Source organism: Porites lutea, chromosome 8 (assembly GCF_958299795.1).
Source record: "Porites lutea chromosome 8, jaPorLute2.1, whole genome shotgun sequence".
NCBI lineage: Eukaryota > Metazoa > Cnidaria > Anthozoa > Scleractinia > Poritidae > Porites > Porites lutea.
Genome location: NC_133208.1, coordinates 25269425 through 25291341, shown reverse-complemented (window position 1 = coordinate 25291341; position 21917 = coordinate 25269425). Strand labels below are relative to the sequence as shown.

The 21917-nt window shown below is 40.2% G+C and overlaps 3 protein-coding genes across 4 annotated transcripts in view; all 3 read right to left on the bottom strand.

Moving 5' to 3' along the window:
- LOC140945411 (uncharacterized) overlaps positions 1-21917 on the bottom strand; it is a 249903-nt gene that overhangs the window by 113320 nt on the left and 114666 nt on the right. Inside the window, exon 3 of the mRNA XM_073394440.1 lies at positions 6958-6964. Within this exon, the coding sequence (XP_073250541.1) occupies positions 6958-6964 (7 nt within the window). The remainder of the gene's footprint in view (positions 1-6957; positions 6965-21917) is intronic.
- Positions 9070-12249, bottom strand: LOC140946781 (zinc finger protein 395-like). Its single transcript, XM_073395891.1, has 5 exons — positions 11664-12249; positions 11337-11440; positions 10920-11116; positions 10404-10522; positions 9070-9978 (listed from the first exon to the last, which is right to left on the bottom strand). The coding sequence occupies exons 1-5, from the start codon at positions 12152-12154 to the stop codon at positions 9537-9539; spliced, it is 1353 nt and encodes a 450-aa protein (XP_073251992.1). The 5' UTR covers positions 12155-12249; the 3' UTR covers positions 9070-9536.
- Positions 21102-21917, bottom strand: part of LOC140946778 (phosphatidate phosphatase LPIN3-like) — a 24056-nt gene continuing 23240 nt past the window's right edge. For both annotated transcript variants that reach the window (XM_073395889.1, XM_073395888.1), the window contains one exon: positions 21102-21917. This exon is cut by the window's right edge and continues 600 nt beyond it. The gene's annotated coding sequence lies outside the window, so the exon portion shown is untranslated.

Sequence of the window (21917 nt, the reverse complement as noted above, 5' to 3'; positions counted from 1 at the left end):
CTGGTGAATAAAATCCCAGCAAATAAAACAAGACGTTATATCAGGCTTGGACGTTTTCGAGGGGTTGAGGGGTTCTTGATGCTTAGGGTGCCTTTGTGTAGGGGGTTCTTACATCAAAGGAATCTTACTGTTCAGGGATTCTTACATCCAGGGCATTCTTACGCCAGGGATTCTTACATTCAGGTTATTCTTACGTCCTGGGATTCTTACATCCGGGTATTCTTGCGTCCAGGGATTCTTACATCCGGGTATTCTTACGTCCAGGGATTCTTACATTCAGGGATTCGTACGTTGAGGCGTAATTACGTTCAGAGGTTCTTAAATCCAGAGTTTCTTACCTCTAGGGGTTCTTACGTTCACGTGCTCTTATGTTTAGGGGTAATTACATCTAGGGGTTCTTACATCCATGGTTTCTTGCGGTCGGAGGTTCTTACATCCAGGGCTCAGGAAAATGACATAAAAACTGCAACTGCGAGTCATTCACATAGCACTTCAGTTATCCTGCATTTGGGACATCACCCATGGCAGATCATCAATGTTGATTTTAAAAAGCGCAGAACCCAGAATCGAGCCCTCCTCTCTCGTATATAGACAAAAATGTGCACAAAACCGGAATAAAATTTTTCCTACACGTAAATTGACTGGCCCGCCAAGAATAGCCCGCACTAGCTACCTGCGTGCCAGTGCAAATTTGTGAAACTTAATTTGGGGAAAAATAAAGATTATTCTTGTTGTTGTCGATACGCTTCCAATTCTACCTGACTGAGGTCTGCCGGTCAAATAACTTGTGAACCGTTCAGTTACCTGAAAGATTCCCAAACCTCCAAGTCGCCTCAAAGGGCAGCAAGGGATACTGTGTTCGGTGCTGTTAGCCGTAAGCCCTCAACAAATCAGGGGCACCCAACGTCAATTATCGGAAAATATCTGTTCGGAAGACGATTTGAGATCTAGAATTTTCGGAACATTTTTTGTAAAATTTCTTGCTTGCCTACCTCTCCTAGGATTTTCAAACATCTAAAAATTGGTGTAATTGCCCATTTTTAACGGATTTTTACCCTAAAAAGCTCACCTAGAATTTTCGGGAGCCTTTTTTCTGGCTGAAATTTTCGAAAAGGTAAGGTTTGATCCCTATGATTTTCGGATCTCGAGACTTTCAGCTAGGAAATCCAAAAGATCCAAATCCAAAACTGATAAAGGTTCCTTAACAACAGCCCGGGGCGTGCAATTTGTCACTTTGTAGGTAGCGCCTTATTCGCGGGAAAGATGACACGACGGCGACGGCAACGATAACGTCGAAAAAGCTGAATAGGTTTATGCCCCGTCCACACGAATCCGGATACTTTTGAAACCGCACACTTTTTTATACGGTTCGGCCTTCCCTTCACACGAAACCAGTGAATCGGCTCACCGACACCTCATATTTTTGAAAACGCTCTACAGAGAGGATTTTTTGAATCCGACGGGTTTGGTGAATTTGTGTGGACGGCAGAAACCGTGATATTTTTGAAGTCAACTACGCGGGTTCGGTTTGCTCATCCCTACTAGAGAGTAAATATAGCAAATGTAAATAGCAGTGTGGATTGGTGAATCCAAATTAACCCAATTCGCCACACCTAATTCGTGCCGACGCAAGTCAAGTATGTAACTATACGGCTTCAGCTTATGAGAAATTCATGTGGACGTGGCCTTAGGCCCTTAGCCTGGTGTCTCGCTCTCACACGCCCGTTCTTTCTTGCGCCCACTACTTCCAAGCACCTGCTACGCAGGCTCATGATTAGGCACTGTCCACACTAAAAAAGTATGCGTTTTCGTTTTCATCGAAAAAGTATCGATGAATTCGCGTCCAGACTACCGTTTTGATGTGTTTTCAGGTCTGCACTAAAACAATCGAAAACGATAGAATTGCAAGGTGTGACGTAAGTTGAACTTTATGCGCATTGTACAAAAACGCGCGGTTGTGATCTTTTTGGTCATCGTTTTCATTTTGAACCGTTTTCGACACCCTTTATCTAGACACTAATGATCCACTTTAAAGACCGTTTTCAAAGCGATGCGTTTTCGATAAAACGTACGCTCACCGCTTTAGCGTGGCCGGAAGGGCTAAGCGCATTGAGATGTATAATTTTTCAAACGAAAACGAATTAGACTCAGCCCACACTAAGAGCCTGTTTGCATGAAGGTGGGGGATCCCAGGTAGGCGAGGTAACCCACTTAGGTGGGGTAACGCGCCTGTTTCTTATAATCTCTCATTAATTTGATCACGTTTACATGATAGGTGGGGTGACCCGCTAAGGCGGGTAGCCCCTTCTGCCGGTTTCTCTCTCAGCAGGGGTCAAATTTTACTTTGTAAACGTTTCAAGGTGGGGTAGCCCGCCTAGCCGGGGTTGGACTCGTGATACATCAAATTCGCGCAAAATTCCCTTTGGCGGTAGCTTTCCATCATTATTTTAAAAGGTAACAGTAGAAAGCCAGAGCACTGAAGGTTGCAGCAAGAGTAGCAAGTAAGTGTAAAAGATCATTAATCGCCAGAATATGTTGTTTGCCTGCATTTTTCTTGTTTACGTGCTTAACGACCATTCAATAATCTTGAGAAAGTGCACCCCGGGATAGCGGGGTTGTAAGATCGCATGTAAAGGAGGGTTTTTCTTTACCCCACCTAAGCGGGCTACCTCATCTACCTGGGGTCCCCCACCTCCATGTAAACAGGCCATAATGCAAAACAACGACGGAAGTGCAGCACGCGTTTTGTTTAATTTTTCGCCCTCACTGCCCGACTACGGCGTGAAATTGCCTAATTTCACATTTTATATCGACAACACCAGCGTATTTGACTTTCTTTTTTGGAAGTTGGACATTTTTCTTAGGAATTCGATTCCAGGAGAGTTGGCCTACTTTTGAAAAAGTGGAACCACTTGGATAATTGAGCTGAAGGGGTAGTCTGAGAACAAACGGTGAGCAAAGTGGGCCGCGCGAGGACGCGCGAGTGAGCTGCGCGCGAAGCCCAGACTCCCGTGAGAGCGCGTCTTTTTTCGAGTGCCGCTCGTGCTTGTTAATGAACACTCTCAATATCCCCCATAGAGAGCTTACTGGCAAGTACAGACCCTCTCAATTTAAAATGGCAGACTTATGGATTGAATGGATAAATAAACACGTACCCTTGTGGAGCTTTTGGAACAGTAAGAAAATAAATCTTCATTGATAACAACGTTTAAACGCCTTTGGGTAGAATAAATTAACCTCGCCGCTGACTCACTCATACAACCAAGGGAGGATAAACTAATATTGAAAAATGATTAGAAAAAAGGAAAGAGAAAAAAAATGTTTGTTTGCCTTTTTTTTTTTTAGATTTTTGGTTATGGAGCCATTCTGTCTGCCTTCCAATTGACTTAAAAACATCTGCTTCAAAACAATTATTTAAAAATTTCTAAAACCAACGCTTCTTTTATTTTGCAAAACACATTTTTGAGCCTCTGAAGTGAAGGTTGGTTACATGACCTATCAGAAGTGTCTGTAGAACAGGCTTTCGCAAACCGAAACAAAAACATTTTCTTGCTAATCTATAGATCTCATTCAAGGTTGCTCTGAGAAACGTTTCAATTAAAGTTTCTTTTCTGTTGTTTTGTATGGCTCAAAGCACCTGGGTTGGCCTATTGCATGCAATCGTATTTACTTAACCTTAGAAACCCAGTTTAATGAAATGAGTGGACGTGGAACATTAGGGAATTTTAGTGCACACTGACAAGTGGCGCTAAAAGGGGTCATTGAGACATCATGTGCTCATGATTTGTCTGATAAAAATAGAGTTCGTTTGGCTGAATATATGTTCTTTTTTTTACCGTAGACGTTTGTTAAGTCTCGCGAACACAAAACCTATTATATATTGGGTACCCTCGACCAAGAATGTTTATAGTTCTTTAAAGATTCCGTTTGTTTTTACATGAAAGAGATAAACGGCCTGTCACCAGGCCGGGTGTGGTCCGCTCCTGAACAAAGCACTCAAGTTAGGGCCGAAGTTTGCTGAACAAGGTACGATTCTTATCCATCCTTGTTCCAAAGGTCCTTCAGTCTTTGATCTTCTTTTCGCCTTACTATGACAAAAACAGAGCACTGGATGCGAGTTCAAATGATGACATTCTGGTTGGAGAATTTCTGGATGCGGTTCAAAAGCCATTACGGGCGATTTTTGTTGGCTTTCCTTCCAAGCAATTTTCTTTGTGTGTATTGGTAGTATTTCGATAGTGGCTCCGATTCATTGCCAACAATTCTGTCGAGTCACAAAATTTGCAGTGTCACAAAACAAACGATTGAGTCTAGCTCGCAGTGTTCGGCAGGGCCGAGTATGATAGCTATAATAGAGTTAAACTAAAATCTTAGCGTCTTTGATAGTTAAAACTAACTACCTAATAGAAATCTCGACTTCGCCTTCTATACGTTCAGTTTCAGAGGACCATTCAATATTTCAGTTCTCCACCGTGACGACACTCTGGCGAAGATGACAAGTCAGTTGTTCAAAAGTGGGTAAAGCTATCCACCGAATAAATCACTATACCCCAGGACTAATGATGCATCGTCAATCGTCTACTTTGCATTATCACTGTGAAGAAGCAAAATACAATTAGTTTTCAACAAATAACTTCATTACACACGTGCACAACACAGCCTTCTAGTTGCCCTCTGTTCCTCTGTTTCTCAGAGCCCACTCTCATGGATTTCTCTTATGTACTCCGGCGGTAATGGGTATTTAACCCTTAGCCGCAGACTGGATCATTTCAGGTCAAAATGGATACAGATTACGGCATTTCTGAACCGACTTCGTTTTCAGTTAAGTTTGTCAGCAACGAATTGAGCAACGGATACTGGATCTTTCAAGTAACAGATACCTCATTTTGTGTGTGAGATTTTTTAATAGTGTGCCCGGAAAACCATGACCGGCACCACAATTAAAAGGGGTTTAAAACTGTTATTTTCAATATATATTTTTGTCATCATTCACTGATTTTGCCTGTTTAGTATATTACTTTTATATATTAACAAGAAACTAAAAGTATATGAGAGCCAACAAACCCACTTCCACCCGGCTACTCATGGAGATTCAGGGGAAGCCTAATGGCACTATTAACTACGGTATGACCAAGAGAACCGGGAGAGAGTTAAAACACAGGTCGGTTTCACGTTCAAAATGTCAACCAACTGAGCAAAATAAATTTTCCTCGGAAGAATTCGATCATCTCTTTGTGAACAAAACCACTTCCCTTAGTGCTTCAAAGAAATATAATCTTCTTCCTGAAATCCTTCAAACACGTCCCTGAATCTCAACGGAGCTGACGTGAGCTCGATTAAAACTGAATTGTAACTGTTTTTACCACGGTCGTGTACGAAACTCTAACTGCATGTCAAAAAAACTTGCCACTTTGCACGATATTTGCAGCAGTTCTCCTAGAACGTGCTGAGGGGCCGGCGTGCCATAGAGTACGAGTTGGTGAAAAGCTAAGCCGGCCGGCTCACGGCACGTTCCACGTCTTTTATCGTGCCAAAATTGGCTAGGAAGAGTGAGTTTTATCTTTGTTATCACAAAACCACTTCCCTATATGGTGCAAAATATATACCCATGAAACACGTCCACTCGGTAGCCTCCCAAGTGACCTTAACCAACAGCACGCCTCTTGCAAATTGTATCTGCTTGAACAAAAGCAATGAAACAAACCAATTTTTGTAAATAAAATAAAAAATACTTGTGCAACATTGGTTCTGTTTATTTTGTTGCCTGATAGGTGAAATGGCCCCTTAAAATTAGAATCCAGTGATGATGAAATATCTGAGTGAGTGTGACATCTTACATGAAAATTCCACTTACCGGGGCTGTGGTTAGTCAGGAGTTTAAATTAACTTCTGATTGTGTGAGTTGAAAGGGTTTTTCCCTGAGGTCTTCCTGTAGTTTAATTTCATTTTTTATTTCACGAAAACATTTTAGTAAAATATTTTTTCCAAATTAGCTTTTTTCGCCGGGTACTTAGGTATACTCAAGAACCTTTTGTTGTACTGGCCATGTATTGTTCTTTTGTCTAAATTAAACAACTGTATTGTTAGGTGCTTGTTATTTCGGCTTTCATTCAAATAAATGAAATGAGGCACGTTTTCGTTCTGTCAATGAAGGGACTTTTTTTTATCTCCAGAGCCGGCCGATATTGCTTAGTCGTATTGAAAGTTGAGCTCCCTAATATTGCCCACAAGAGAAAATCACAGCTCAAGGGCGGTGCGGTTATTATTGTTACTTTTTCAAGATTTCACGAATTAACCAACTGTTTAGGTTGAAAGTAAACGCGTCTCTGTGGGTCACTAATACGACACAAATGTCAGCAAATTCTTTAAGGTCAGCCGCGAGCCTCGACGTTTCCCGATAAGGTACACAACTGTCTTAAAAAATGGTTGTCGCTTCTCGATTTCAGTTCCCAGATTTTTTTTTAACAAAGTCAAAATGGATTATGATATACCTTTGGATAATATGATTGAGTAACGCCTCGGCTACGAATCGGGACTACCGTTCAAGGCACTGAGAATAATTGTTTAATATCTTCCTTAAAATAATAACTGCTCAATTATAAACCAATATAGACATTTAGACAACTGAAAGAGAAAAATAGAAGACTCATCAACTTAAAATGCTTATTTTAAGCGTCTGACAAAAGGAAGCTCGAGTGTCAAAACAATTAACAGTAGAAAAAAATTGGGGGAGAAAAAGATGGGATAGGTACTAACTAAAATCCTGTGCGTGACTGACATGTTTTGTCATAGGAATGATTAAGAAAATTAAAGCCAAATAATGCAATAAAACATTTTCTTTTCGCTGATGCAAGAATCGCTCTGAGTTGCAAGAATGCTTTCAATCTGTATCCCGGATGTTCATTGTTTATTTATGCAAGATAAACAGCCGGTTCCGGACTGTTACTCGTAGGTCACGAAATGACTTCAGGTATAACTTCACTCGCGTTTATTATTTTGCACGGTCTGTTGTGGAAGCTGTGGAGCAAACCGCTGCAAAATTGTCACTTTTGTAGCATTTGTTTCCTCCGAAATATTGATCAAAGAGCTCTTGAGAACGTGACCACTTAGACCGTACTGAAACTTTGCTTGTAGATTTTGAGACCGTTTTGGGCTTGGTATACTGAAGCGAGTATTGTTTCAAGATGATATGCAGACAGAGATAAGAGAAATAAAACGTTCAAAATCTCTGCGTTTTTTTTATAATTGTTTTCCTGGTTCTGTTGAAAAACAATAAAAGTCCTTTGTTGTGCCAAACCGCAAGAACACACATTCACGACCTCAAGGTAAAAATAGTCTTTTGAAATTCGTTAAAACGTGCAATTAAAAAACAAAGTGAAAATGACTGCAATATGCGGTATTTTAAATATACATATATTTGTCGTAGATCGAAAGCAAAAAAATAAATTTACTAATTCAATGTGTTTTTTTGTCGCGTTTGTCTTTTCACCTTTTACCAAAAAATCGTGGGGGTCTTTGTCCTTGCTCGCTTACGTGACTGTTTGCACTGTTCAGCAGTTCGATCGTACAAATATGAAAAACCAGTACATTTTTTTTGAAAGCAGATGGCAATTTTTTAGCTCGTAAACCAGCCTTTAGTTCCCCTTAGAATATGAGCTTTTTTTATCGCGAAAATCATCATTTTGTGGAAGTTTTCGTGTCGAAAAACCGCTAAAATCAACCCTTGATCATGTGAGCTATTAAAAGAGCTCGGATGGCATCAGCTATTATCCGTTTAGAAGAAAGCCACGATAAAGATTGGGATTAGTCATACTTCGTAGTCATAACAAGTTAAGAACAATGCTAATACAATGAAATTCGCTTCTTTTTTTCTTTATACCTAGACTAGAATGACAACTGAACTTTAGTGAACTGTGGGTTCGCTTAAATCAAGCTCAGTTCAAACGAAAAACCGACAAAAGCTAGTTAAATTTGTTTTCATTTATAGCATATAGTGTTATGAATCACGTAGAGATTAGAAGTTGCCAGGTACCGAAATAATCATTGAGTAAGCATAAAATTTGCTTTCGGTTTCATGAAAGCAGCAAGACATTCATCATTCACCTCGAGGAACTTGTTTTTACTGTCTTTTTAAATAGCCATTCCTTCCAGGAACCATAATTTCAAATAATTAGCTTTTACACTCAGCAGGGTCGGAAAGAACAATCGAGTTATGTTTTAAAAGTGTTTTTTTCGCTTTGATTGCTGTATGTCATTACAGCCGCCGGTCGAAGATGTTTACATCACGTGCGAAAAGCCGGCAAACAAAACAGCCTATATTGTTTTTGTTTTAGGCGGAAGTGACACACCTCCAAAAATAACCAATCATTGAAGGGCAACTAAAGTTGTTTACCACGAAAACCGGCACAAAAAATTTCAGATATCATAAGTTTCCTCCGCAAAATGCTTTGGTCTTTCGATATTTCCGTCCAAAATGGAACCATTTGTAATTGATGAGCCTCAAAGATGACCAAAAATTGCTGAAAAACAACGGGACATGACTAGCATATGAAATGAGGGGAGTAAAGGTTATTTAATATTTATTTCTGTCAAGGGTTGATTGATTGAACGACAGTCGTATTGTCTCGCACGTGCATTAACCAATCACATTTAATGTCAAAGGTTGAAGGTTCGTCGGAGCCAGGCCGTGCATGGAAGCAACAAGGCTGCAATTCAATTGAACGCTTAATTTCATACAAAAAATAGAGTACAAATAGAAACCAACTAGAAAACTGACCTTTTTTCATAGTTCTCCTCTCGTGACGTGCTTTTGTCATGAATGGAAAAAGCCTTTAAGGTTGAAACTTCATTATGGCACGTGCATCCCGCTGAACAGTAGGGCATCTTTAACGCGAAACGCGCGCCTTAACCACAACTGCCCAGGCAAATTTCGCCGTATTTCCGCTCTGACAAGCTTCGCCGATTTTAAAATTTTACTCAAATAGGTACAATGTTCAATCATTCCTTGGGTGGTGTGACTTTTCCTCGTGTGAATAATGGCACATGTTTATTGAATAATTACTCGAGTCATAAACCCACATGTAAATTTTTATTGAAGATACGTTAACTTTCAAATATTTTTGTCTTTAATAATTCCTTACCAGTTTCGATAGCATTCAATGATATATGCCAAAAAATTTATAATACTATCTTGGAGATGTTGTAACAAATACGCGTCCGAAAGCTTAGCTAGTCGCAAAGTACATTTACATTTCATATCAATAACATTTTCCGTCTGCCAGACCTCTCAACGATCACCGCTTCTGTACGAACGAAATATTCCTTTTTCGCAGATTCTCTTGTTGCAAGACTGCGATATATAAAAAATAGAACGATTTCATAAAATATTTAACCTATGTACAAGTCCTTGATTTTACTTTACGACTATAAATGTTTATATTCGGTGTTTAATACGAACATGCTATCATGGATATAAATATAATATTTGCTAGGTGAGTGAACGAGATATTGTTAATTTCGTTCGCCGGTCGAACAGTTCAATCTGCAAATCGCACGCAAGCTTTTTTCCAACGGCACTGCGTGCACCAAAGGTGCCTGTTTTCCATCCCGTAAACTTTACGACACTTTTTGCTTTCGCCTCGGACTTTTCGAACAACGTGGTGACTGGCATGTGTTTGGATTCTTGCGGGAGGGCTAGTTTTCCCGCTCACTTTCGAAGCCGGCGGCGTGGGCGGGAGCCGGCTGAGCGCTTGAACATCCCAGTTGAATCGTGGGTGCTGAAGAGAGCCGTAAGTTGGAGAAGTGATTACACCAGGCTCCGACCAGGGACTTTTCACCATGTCGAAATGCGACTGAGTCGGGGTTGGAGAAAGAGCGAGTGGGGCTGGAAAAACATCGTCGTCTTCGTCTAAGTCGATTTCATTAAAATAGAAGTCTTCCTCACCATCACTGTACCCATCTTCGACTGAACTTTTGGGCCTGCAACGCAAAAAAGGAACAAATTCTTCATGGCTGTTTCACTTTTTCGATCAAGTAGTTACGAGGTCAGCCCCGGAAAACTTGAGCATCAGCGCAAATACACTTCACTTCCTACACTCACTTTCATCCCTTCTCGCTTAAAACAAAACTCGAAATATATCCAACTAATAAACCTTTTCACAACGTTCAAAACCTTGCAAGAAAATTATAAGACTTCATCGTTTGAAAAAGTCGGACGCGCCATAAGTCATGGGATATAAAAAGCATAAAATGCTTGTAGTTGCAAATATTAGCGGCGATCGCTCAAAAAGCGAACAAAAATAACAAACACACTTGGAGACTCTAACTAAAAGACCCAACGGTGCAACCGAAAGAGAAGCGACGGTAAAACTCTTTTTAACAAGAACCTAAAAACGTGCACTTACCCGAGATGAATTGTTCTGACATGACGAATTATTCCAGGAGCAGTTGAGAGGGTTTTCCCACAGCCGGGCCATGTACATTTGTACAAAGTCTTGAGATTGGGGTTCGATGAGGTGGAATTCTGAAAATACATAAATTAAGACATGATTACCTCATTGTATGGCTACTAACAGTGTATAGGCTTCTTAAGGACGAAGAACTAAAATCTCGGAGAGAAAGTAACTCAACCGGTAACCGGAACATTAACCGCAAACAAACAGCAAAGCACGAGAGGTGCCGTGCGAGGACTTTATTTAAAGGTGTGAAGTTGTTGAGAGAATAAAGAACAGATCAACCCTCTCCCAGACATCTTCACAGCTGCAAAACCAAGTAAGGTAGGTTTAGAGTGTTGGTTTATTATCCTCGTCCGAATACTATACAGGTAAAAGAGTGAGAAGCCAGAGGTCATAGGAGTAAACAACATTACCCCAACTTGATTTGTACAGTGTTATGTCGAGTTCCACAAAACGAACGCTTACCTTTCTCTTTCGTGTATTCTCTAGTCGCTGAAATTCAAATCCGATTCCTTCGTCGACTGGCGAAGGAGGTCCGTCGAAGAAATCGTGCGAATGAGATGGAGAGCTCGAGCGTGTCGGTGAGTTTGCTGGGCTGGGAAAGTGAGCCATATCAGACCCGGAGTCTGGTGTTAAAGGAAATCCAAAATTTGCCTCCGCCGCTGAAAAAAAAAAAACAAAAATTTCTGTCAAAATTATCAATTAAATGCGAACGGCAGCAAAAATTAGTGCTATCACAGCATAAGTTCTAGACGGAAGGTCGAAGTTCGCAAAACACCTCAAAGTGTTATGGCAAATAAATTGTAAATAAGAACGTGCGAATTTAAGCTAGGACAAGCAAAACTACAATGAAAAGAATAACTCTCTGAACAAAGAACCTACTTTGATCCATATCCTTGAAAACTGGGGATATCGAAAGAGCTGTAAGAACTAGAGCTGCCATTTCTTCGCTCCTCGTTACATTTTCTTGTCTCTTTGTGCAACCCCTGAAAAAAAGTAGCTTTGGAATTCAGTGCACGCATGTCTCTGTACCACAAAACTAAAAAGCTGAACAAAAGAATATAAATGCAGGGATCTAAGGGTCTTAAAATACGAAATAAGACTCTTTCCTATTAACTGTAAAGCTTCAACAAAGACGAGAAAACAGTAGATGAAAGAAAATACAGATTAGTTAGAGTTTGTATGTGCTCATTCTAACGTAAAACTCACTTGCATGAATCTATTCCATGTGCTTTCATTTTGCATGGCACGGGGCATGATATATTCGAACTGGAATTATCCAGAGTTCTAATCCTATGAATTGATTCAGAAAACTGCTCCCCTTTCATGAGATGCATTTCGTCTGGTCTTACGGCCACGACCGTATCTGGCCGGTCCAGGATTTGAACCAAGACTTCGTTGAATTCTAAGCGGGTCTTCACGACACGCGCTTCAACCTCGCGGCCTTTGAACGAGATAAAAACTCGCTGTCCGTCCTTTACCGCTCTAACACCGACAGGATGAAATCCTGGCCCAACAATTTCTCCTTCATCTACCTCGGCTATATAGTCGTCCTCAAATAAAATAGTATAAGTGTGTTCGCCGGTTGGCTTGCTTTTCACTGCCTCAATCACGCCACTGTAGAAGTAGCCATCCTTCCACGGTGCACACACATGAACACCAAGTAGCGAATTTTTAGGCCGTCGTCTGAGTGAAAGCATTCTTTCTGCATCAAATAGTGGAAAAACTCGTCAATATTTCACAGAAATTGGATATTTTCTCCCTTTGGAACGGAACCGGTAAAATCTTCTCGGACGAAACTAGCCGATTGAAATCATCGTTTTGTTGTTGTTTTTACAGTAGATTTTGGGGGCGTCAACCAACCCCTGTGGTGATTAGCTTTTATCGCGAATTCTGATTGGTTTACTTCTTCGCTTAAATACTACGGCCATTTCTATTGGTCCAACCCCCTTTTGATATGACGTCTGATTGGCTAATATTATCTGCTATTTTTAAACCTATTGAGCAGCTTTGTTGACATTTTGAGCTTGCGACGTGTCGACATCACGTACGCACTTCTTTTATTGAAAAACATGGTTATTTCTTTTGTTTCGGTTTGAAGAAGGTAAGCTATTGTCATCGCGTGGTATCTTATTCCGGCAGATCCGGAAAAGCTACTCTTATTTGAAATGTTTTCGTTCAAGGAAGTCTTGCTTTTGAAATTCGAGCCGAATCCATGTGACAAACGTTACGGTAGAAAGTTTCGCCAAAACAAATACCGGGGAGTGATTGGCTGTATTTGGAGGAGTGACATGGGCGGTGTCTAAAGTAATTGTTAAACAAGAGATATCATTGGTCGACGAAACAAACATATCGCAAATTTGCCGACCTTACGGCGCCGCTACAATTAAACTGACAAACAAGGCAGATTTTTCTTTTTAGAACTCTGCAGTTTCGTTTTACGGGTAGGTAGTTGTTTATTGTTTACATATATTCAAGATACACGGATTCTCGCTTAGTATGCACATTATTTAATGATAAAGAAAAAATACATATTTTTAAACGCCTCTCGAATTACGAAAAATTAAATATTCACAAACATATCGTGAAAGAAGAAAGTAAATAAAGAAAGAGATCGACGAGACTGCCTATATCGCACATCTGCCAAAATATCGATCATGTGCTAGTTGGGCCCTTCAAATGCAAAACGGCAATCGACAACTTCAAGAATTTGATTTTCCTCATAAATTGCGCTGAAATGAAGTTCAAAACAATCTACAGATCTCGGACCTTTGCCCTGTTTATCTATCAGACTACCGTAAAAGTAATCAACTCTGTTCTACGAGATCGTGCCGGCCGGCGTAAATCCCACGTAACGTGACTCTCTAACTGAGGCACGAGGCTGGTATTTATCCGCCCCCATGGTGAGAGTTTGGACACAAGACGGACACCGGTTACACACTCAAAAGAAAAAAATAATAATAGAAGAAGAACGAAAGACAGAAAGAGAAGAAAAAAATATATTATAACATCAGACTGAAACCTCATACATAAGGAAATGCGCCAGCCTGAACAAAGAAATGGAAACTTGGATGCGAGCACGCTTAGCGAAACTTGGCACCTAAAATAAGGCTACTTTGCAACATATCTAGCTGGATTTTGAATGGACAATAGTTGAAGAAGCTTTATCTGTGACCTCTTATTGTGGGTAGAGTTCAAAAACATATCTAATAACCAAGTCACGTAGCCGAAACAGTCTGATCTAAGAAATGCTTTCTTTTAATTTAACAATAATGTTTACAAATTTCTAGGAAGATAATGCAAATTTATCCAGCAGTGATTGTTAAGAAGTGACAATACACACTCGCAACGCAACGAAAAATAATTTACAATTTTTGACCCCACCTTTGCGGAACAAATGAGATTATTATTGAATAAATTCCATTTATGAAAAACGTGTACTTGTTTCGTTACGATATTTGCTCAACGTATCATACGGAATCGATAAAAATTTCTGCGAACCTGCTGTCAGTTACTTGTCTCGATCTGTCACGCGAACTTTTCTATTTACATTTTACACCACTAGAAACCTTAAAGCGCTTTTGATCATTAAAGCAAGCTGTTTTCGCCATTAGTGTGAAACAAAGCGTTAAAAGGCAAGAGTTCAACTGAAATTTTAAGAAACGTCAATGCAATGTCCCTTTAATAAGAGCGATCACACTTCTCGATCTCGTGCGCGAACTTGGCGCGTGTCCAACAATCTTGCTCGGATGCGTAACAAATATCCGTCTCGCTATTTTAAAAAATGAGCGCTCTTGTTATTTATCTTTATTATCATTTTTACTTTATTAAAAAAGGGTTTGTTCCCTTTATCGCGTCCTTCGCAAGAGCTCAACAGGAATCCGCAACAACCGAGAAAAAAAGTGGGTGTTCTAGTATTATTATCATATTATCTAAGTGCTCGGGAGTCCATCGATTACCTGCAATTTCGCCATTATACACAATCTTTGTTCTATTGTGTACGCTGCAGATCATCCTAACGAGCTACATTTATCTCTAATTCCTACTTTGAAACAAGAACTAAACGAGACATTCGAGTTTTGCACGTTTATTAACTCGATGGGGGCTGTGGGCAGGGAGTGAAGGGGGCGCTGTCAAAACAAGTTTTGTATTTTTTAGCAGTCACGTGCCAACGTGTTAGTCATGCATCGCATGTCTCGTGCATGAAGTGCATAATTTCTTTCTTTCACTGCTCAACTCTCTTATGGAGTATGCTTCAATAAAGGGATTCTCAACAAAGATTAGAGGGGTCTGATGTACCGTTTGTGGCATTTTCCAGTCCCTCTAGCCTCCATTTATATATGGATAAGAGGCACCACCTATGGTCTCTCTCTCGCTGTCACTCAAAACCAAGATGTAGTTCAAGTACTGTAGACAGTGCTTGTGATGCAGATTATCTCTCACCAAACAGGGGATACAATTTCATTCAAGCTTGTCCTAAACAAGGACTGATTTTTTTCGTAAAGAAACTAAAGAGCATGTATTTTGCTCATTCGGTCATTGTTTGCAAAAAGATTCTAAGAGAGAAATACAAATTCAAATCATTAGTAACACCATGCATGTGAAGCCCTCTGTCGAAGTAGCGACTGGCTACCAGGTTCACGTCTGTTTATAAAATTCTTTATTTTGCCAAACATTGTCCACCAACCCAAGCTTTTTGATAAGAGATGCTTCATAGGTAGCGAGTTAGGCACAGATTGATTCTCGCAAATAAATCGGATAATCTTTCAAACACTGCCAGTAACCTAGAGCCGATGAGAGGATCTCATGTACTAAGAGAGCTCATCCGTTGCATGGCGGAAAAACTGGAAGATTTTCTTTCGGCATGTAGTTCTTTGCGGAGATATAGGGACACCGCTATGGTTGCTAACGGCTGGCTATCTGAGAGCCTGAAACAGGCTAACGTTTGGCCATTGTCTATGATAATTCTTGTTTGGCTTGTTATGGCACGTTGCCGTATTTTTTCCGGATAAATCAATTATCAAAGGAAACCATGGGCTCGTGAGGAAAAATAGTTTCTGGTTATGACAGAAAGAGCTGTCCTAAAAAATAAATGAAATCTAAATAAACAAGGGCTGGATTTTTTAAGCAAAAAAAGTCCTGGGGGCATTTATGTAGAGGTTTAACTGCGTGCCGTTCATTCAGTGCTTCGTAATCTAATCCGACGGCAACAATGCTCTCGCCATAGTAAGTTGCTTCAAACAAAACATGTGTAAGCTATTAAACAATTTTAGTATGAAATTTTCGTTGTCTCATAAACGTATAAGATCGATATTATCATGGCATTCGAGATCCTGAACGCATGGCACAACCATATGGGGCGGGTTGAGAGACCTTGAGGGACCTTGAGAGTTGAGGGAGTCTCCTCCCCTCCCCCGCCCCCTTTCCTTCCTCCCCTCCTCCCCCGCCCCCTCCTCATTTTTCGCTATTAAGGTATGTATCCTCGTAGTTCTTGTTTTGATTTTCAAATGTTTAAGGCAGGTTCTCTTGCCAAGTTTGGAGTTTCTTGGATCCGTCCCTGCCTTCCTGTTTACTCCTGTTATCGATAATAAATTAAAACTGTACATTTTGTACTGATAGTCCTGATGATAGCAGAGAAATGTAACAAAGTGTACACCGCACGCACATGACTAAAGCATTGTTTTTCTTATTATCATTCGATTCTCGCACTCACGCCGATTCTATCCACCATGCAATGTTAGCTAGGCTATGCCCGGTCATCCGGTTCCTCTTATATCTTATCCTGTTCCTTTAAAATCTCAAGGAGAGTATTGCATGCTATTGCAAATAAGGCAAGTCAATTTGGTTTCCCACAGCGGGTATAGAGATTCGTGTTGCGAAAGATCCTGGTAACTTAAGGAGACCATTATTTTTCAGTAAGGGTGAATAAATGGAATAGTATCCTCTGGCTTGTCTAGTTGTTAGCTAATTCCATACCCCCAATTTACGAGGACTCTTTCTTTCACACGTTTAAAGTCGCTGTTTAGTTTTATTTGCAGCTGCTTCAAAAGGGTAAACCGACCTCTAAAGAACGATGGAAGGAAGACAGGGGAGGAAGGAAGCATGCAATGCAATACAGGGCTGTATTGTAACTAAAACAATGTTGTTATGTATTGCATAAGAAAAATGTATCTTCACACTATAAAATGGGCAGCAAAATGTATCACGTAAACAAGAGGATTCATGCACACTAATCACCTTAAAAAAAGGCGATTGCGACCGCAGATCAATACCCAAACAGTTCTTCTTCGTTGATGATACTAAATCACAATTTAGTATCTTCAAGAAAACATCTGCAGCTTTTTTTCTCTGCTACGAGAAAAAAAAGTCTAGTCGAACCAGCATTTCCTGGCATTCTTTTATCATTCGAAAGGTGATAAACAAGCACTATACTGAGCTTGGCGACCGTTAACCCTAGAAAAAAAAATATAGTGAACTATATCCGTTTCCCACGATCTTGTTTTCGTTCCTTGGCCGTGGATAAGTTACTAAAATAATATGTCAACACAAACAAGCAAGACACCTGCGGAAAACACGCTTAATTTCTAAGCCCCTTGTCGGGTCATGGCTGATCACCTTAAAATATTTCAAGCGCGCGAAACTGCCCTGTTAAAACACAGTCAGACAAAGCCGTTTCTTTATTTTTTTTTCTCCTTAAAAGAACCTGCACAAAGCGTACTTCCTTGTTGCTGTTACCCACGACTCTAGAGCATTTGAAGAGAAAGAGAAAAATCTCTTGACGTTCACTTAACGATCTGCTTCGTAAACAGCCCTCTCTGTGACCTTTATAATACCCTCAGGAAGAGATCTTGATAAGTTCAGACATGGTCGCTCAGAGAGCAAGCGTGAAAAAATGTTAAATCCTAAATATTGATTTTCAGACTATTTTGATCAAGGGCGGCTCACGTTAGATCAGGCAGCGTCCTCGCAAATTCGCTGCTTTTTGTAATTAAAGAGCGTTAGAATGTTAACTCCAAAAGAAAGGCGACAATACCGACTGTGAAAAGTTTATACCAAACGCACCAGTCATTTGAAACCATCGGACCCCCTTCGGGCATGACCGGGGCATTCCCTGTTTATGGAGGTGAAAGCAAATGAGTAGCCCAATCCCTGTACCAAAGTGAATGGTGAACTCCCCTGCCCCCGACACACTGTACTCCAGGCCCTGATCGCTTACCATTTACATGAACAAACCGGTCGGTCCACGGTTTGGGCAAATGGTACGCAAAATTCAGGACTGGTTAATTTCGTCCCGGAATCGTGTTTACCATTTGCAGTTTCATTTTCCGAAAAACGACCGCGAAGGCGTGAAGATGGCAGTGTCAAAAATGACTTTGAAAAAATGGAACACGAATTTCCGTTTGGAACATTAGGACTACCTTTTCCGATGTTTCGTTGCTCTCGGAAATTTGCCACCGAAACGACCCGACCCAAAAAGTCGTGTTCCATTTAACCAACCTGATTTTCCGGAAACTTTTTGTAAATGGTAAACAACTCCTTTTTCAGAATGTCATCTTGAATCTTGTCAGTTTTGTTATCGCCGAGCGTAACAAGGGATCAAGACAAATATGATAATAGCCGTGAAAGAGCACATTGATTTCGGAGCAGGCCAACTCTCGATGGACATAGAAAATAATAATTACTATTTGATCGCCCCATTTTAGGCCGTCTGCACATGTAAGGTAATCCAAGAGAGCCTTGTTGTGGATTCCCGGATTCCAATCACTAGCGGGATTTGGGATCCCTTGAGCTGAATTCCAGATTCCAAAGCTCAGGATTTAGAATTCCACAAGCAAAAAATTTCCAGATTTCGTAATCCAGATTACCTATAATACACGGGAGAGACCTCAAAATAATCTAGTTCCTAGTCACAGAATGCAAGATAACAGCAACTAATATCTCATGCTTTAGCCGAATACAGTCTTCAGCAGTTTTTTTAAAAAAGGACGATCATTGCTATTGGTCCTTTATTTCTCGATACAAGTATGCAAGCTATTTTAAAAACAATGAAACACAACAGACAACTACAATGATACGTTAAGTCTTAAGACAAAAAATAAAATTGTCGTAGGAAAGATACAGAAACCTCTGTGTATTAAGAGTTCTGATAGCCACGAGCAGCGAATGCAACGTAGAATCGGTTTAGTAATTCCAAGCGATTACTTTAACTTTACACTGATCCAGCGTTTTTACACCTCTAATTATAAGCTGCCGAATACCAGGGAAAAGAGGCCTCTGCTTGCGGGGAGGCAGTCTAGATCAGAGTGACTACTGCCCCGGCCGCATATACCCTGGTCCGGGAAGCGGAGACCGTAGTCTCCGCCTACCGAGGGACCAAAATGGATTGAATACGGACTGAAAGGCGCCGCATTACACCGGATTTCGAACACCTGGTGCATTAATTTCAAATGTTTGCACTCCACGAGCCAAATAACTGCAACCAGGCCAGAGTAATTCACTAAACTGGTCACTAGTTATGAGGGGCAGTGCATGTCACCTTCTCTTTAAAGTTATCGCAGGGGAACTGGAAGATAACAAAAGCGAGTTTGACGGGAGAAATAAAAACATAAGGTGTGTCCAGTTTGTTTTGGTGATGGCTAAAATATTGGATGCTAAATGTGGAACACTTAAAGTCAGGTTCACTAATTGAATAATGTACAATATATAGTAATATCAATAGCAGATAAGTAACGAGAACGTGACATGCAGAGTTGCCCAACCGGTAAATGATACCATATATTAATATTTTTCTTTGGATTTCTCTATAAATAAATCGGACTTGTTTATTCAGAAACAGAGGAACACTTTCATATCGCCGGTAAAACGAATGTTTGAAAATCCAGCAGTCTGTGATTGATAAACTTTGATACACCATCGAACTACATCAAATTTCCACGTTTTATAGAACCCGAAGCTCTCAGTTTGGAAGTCAGTGATTGAAAATAAAAGAAGAATTTATGGACCAAGGACGGGCAGCGTCGATTGTAAACCGTGCGCCAAGAGTTGGTAACCAGCAGTTACTTTTGACTTTGCTAGAACAGTTTGCATTCATCGATCGATCGATTTGTCGTGCTTAACGGTTTATTAACCTGGTCACGTGATCCTCGAAAGAGATTCGAAAACGTTAGGCGTACATTACTCATCTGCACGTTCGGTTTTCGTTCATGTAAAGTGACCCAAGTCAGTGACTAGATTTCCCTGACATTCCATTCAAAACTTCCAAAGCGAACAAGCCATGTTTACTTCAACATAAAAGAAAGTCACTTCGGATTTCTCCCATAATTTTCAGATTGCAGTCGAGCTGTTTTTGTTTTTTTTGGTACAGTATTAAATTTTCAACAAAAAAGGACCATTTTATACATCCTTAATATAAGAACGCCGCTGTTTTTGCAGCTATATAAAAAAAGAAATTAAAAGTAAATGAAGACCTATGGCGTACGTGATGCCACGCAATGGATACGGTTGACTCTTCAATATAAAAGTGCAATATAGCTAGGAAAACAACATTGGAAACGATAAAGACAGCATCAAAGACAGGCCCAACATTGCAAGAATTTTAATCTGAACAATTTTATCAGACAAGATAAAACTTATCATCAGATTACGAACGGTTGGGTTAATCGCGAGAACTGATAATTTTATAATATTTAGTCTAGAAAGACTCTCAATATGTCCTTCCGGCTATTATAAAAATCAAGAAGTCAGTGGGGAGAGGGTGGCGGAGGTTCGCACTTGGCTCATATTTCGGCTTTTGCAGTTCGACTTGTGGGAACTGTTTTAGCCTAGCCCTTGTTATATTCTGCGAGGTTCACGAACTCCAAGAAAAGCCTCAATACCCTTTCGGTACATGTATCTCGCACTGAGAAGACGCAGGTAGCTGGAAGAAACACGGCTAAGAGAAGTACTTTGGACCAAACGGGTCGCACAAACCATAAATAACGCGTGTTTTCCATGTCCACTTTCTTTGGCCTTGCAACGCTCTTTGAATGGTCAGAAAATCTAACGCTACTTTTTGAACCAATCCGGAGTAAACTTAAGACTTTCCAGCGTACGTTTTCCCGCGATTCAGGCAGGATAGGCCTACCATAATACTCTTTATTATATAACTAGCTTTAGCAATATTTGAAACACTCGGAGATGCAAATTCTTCAAACAGAGCAGTTGTCTAACCAAATGAACTCTCTACACAAAGTTGCTCTGACACAGTAAGTGTAGCCACTGAAGAGAACTGACCAACCAGATTTCAAAGCAAGTGCAGGCAGCTGTCTGTTCAAGCGCGGGAAAACAAGCTTGCAAGTCATGATAAATAAGAGTTTCAGGAGGTTTAAATCTCATTGTCTGGGAAAGTGGCGCAGTATTTCTATAGGTGGTTTTCATGCAATCTCGGGGGACACAAGTAACAATGGTGAAATGAACAAATGCTGGTGGACAAACAAAGCGAGCTAATGAGCGATCTTTTGTTTACCGTCCACCAGCATGGCGGCGATGACGTAACGTGAAAACCACCTATAGCTAATCACAAAGCAGAGCAGTGCATTTCAGGAAATCGTTGTATTTCACCACAATAATTGAATGGACACCAACATCAGCTATCAAAAACAACATAAGTTCTCCTCTCATTCTTTTAATAACAGTCGTTGAATTTCCTGGTACATAAAAATATCCCTATTTTAAGATTCACTCAATCGGTATAGCCGTTTTCCAGACAATATGGATTATATATCGTTTCAAGAAATTATGTGCAAGTCACTATAATTTCTTGGTACATAAATAAGTTTTCATACGTAACACTGCCTTTGGACTTCCTTATTATATATTACTGCTCGTGTTGTTAATAAGTTTGCAAGAAAAATGCTGTTGTCTTTAAATATAAAAAAGGATGCTGGTGGCCACAAATTAAGATAATAATAATCATCATCAACATTGTTGTTATTCAAAATATTTCGCCGTTTCTGGTCGGCTAAAATCCGCCGTTTAATCTTTGTTTAAAGCTTACGCTGTTTAACGTCATTCGGGAAATAAATGAGAATTTTTGGACGAATGACGTCACGAAACAAAAGGGGTGGCTGAGGCGTACAAAAATGGCTGGAAATTTCAACTGTTTGGAGAAGACAAAAAAAAAAAACGGAATTAAAACGTACGCAAAAGATAAAACCAATGAAAGATGTCAACTGCTTTGTGAAGAATATTTTATATCCCTAAAAGTGCCAAAGAAGTGGTGATTGCTTTGACGAAAGGTTAGGTAGAAGTAGGGATGCGATCAACTTGGAAATATTTCGAATGTATAATGTGGAATTACGCTGATTTTGAAGGGTTTTGTTTTATCTGCCTTCGCCGATTACACTTTCCTCCTTCTTCGTAATTCTTCAAGTCGTACAAGTCAAGTCAATGGCAAATTCACACACAACTTACACGTTACTGAAT

Bases quoted from the DNA above. Each gene is read 5' to 3' on its own strand.
- LOC140946781 (XM_073395891.1), bottom strand. From the start codon at position 12,154: ATGCTTTCACTCAGACGACGGCCTAAAAATTCGCTACTTGGTGTTCAT. The intron at 11,441-11,663 runs GTGAGTTTTACG...ACTTTTTTTCAG, and splicing joins CATGGAATAGATTCATGCAA to GGGTTGCACAAAGAGACAAG. The intron at 10,523-10,919 runs GTAAGCGTTCGT...ATGTATTTTCAG, and splicing joins AGAATACACGAAAGAGAAAG to AATTCCACCTCATCGAACCC.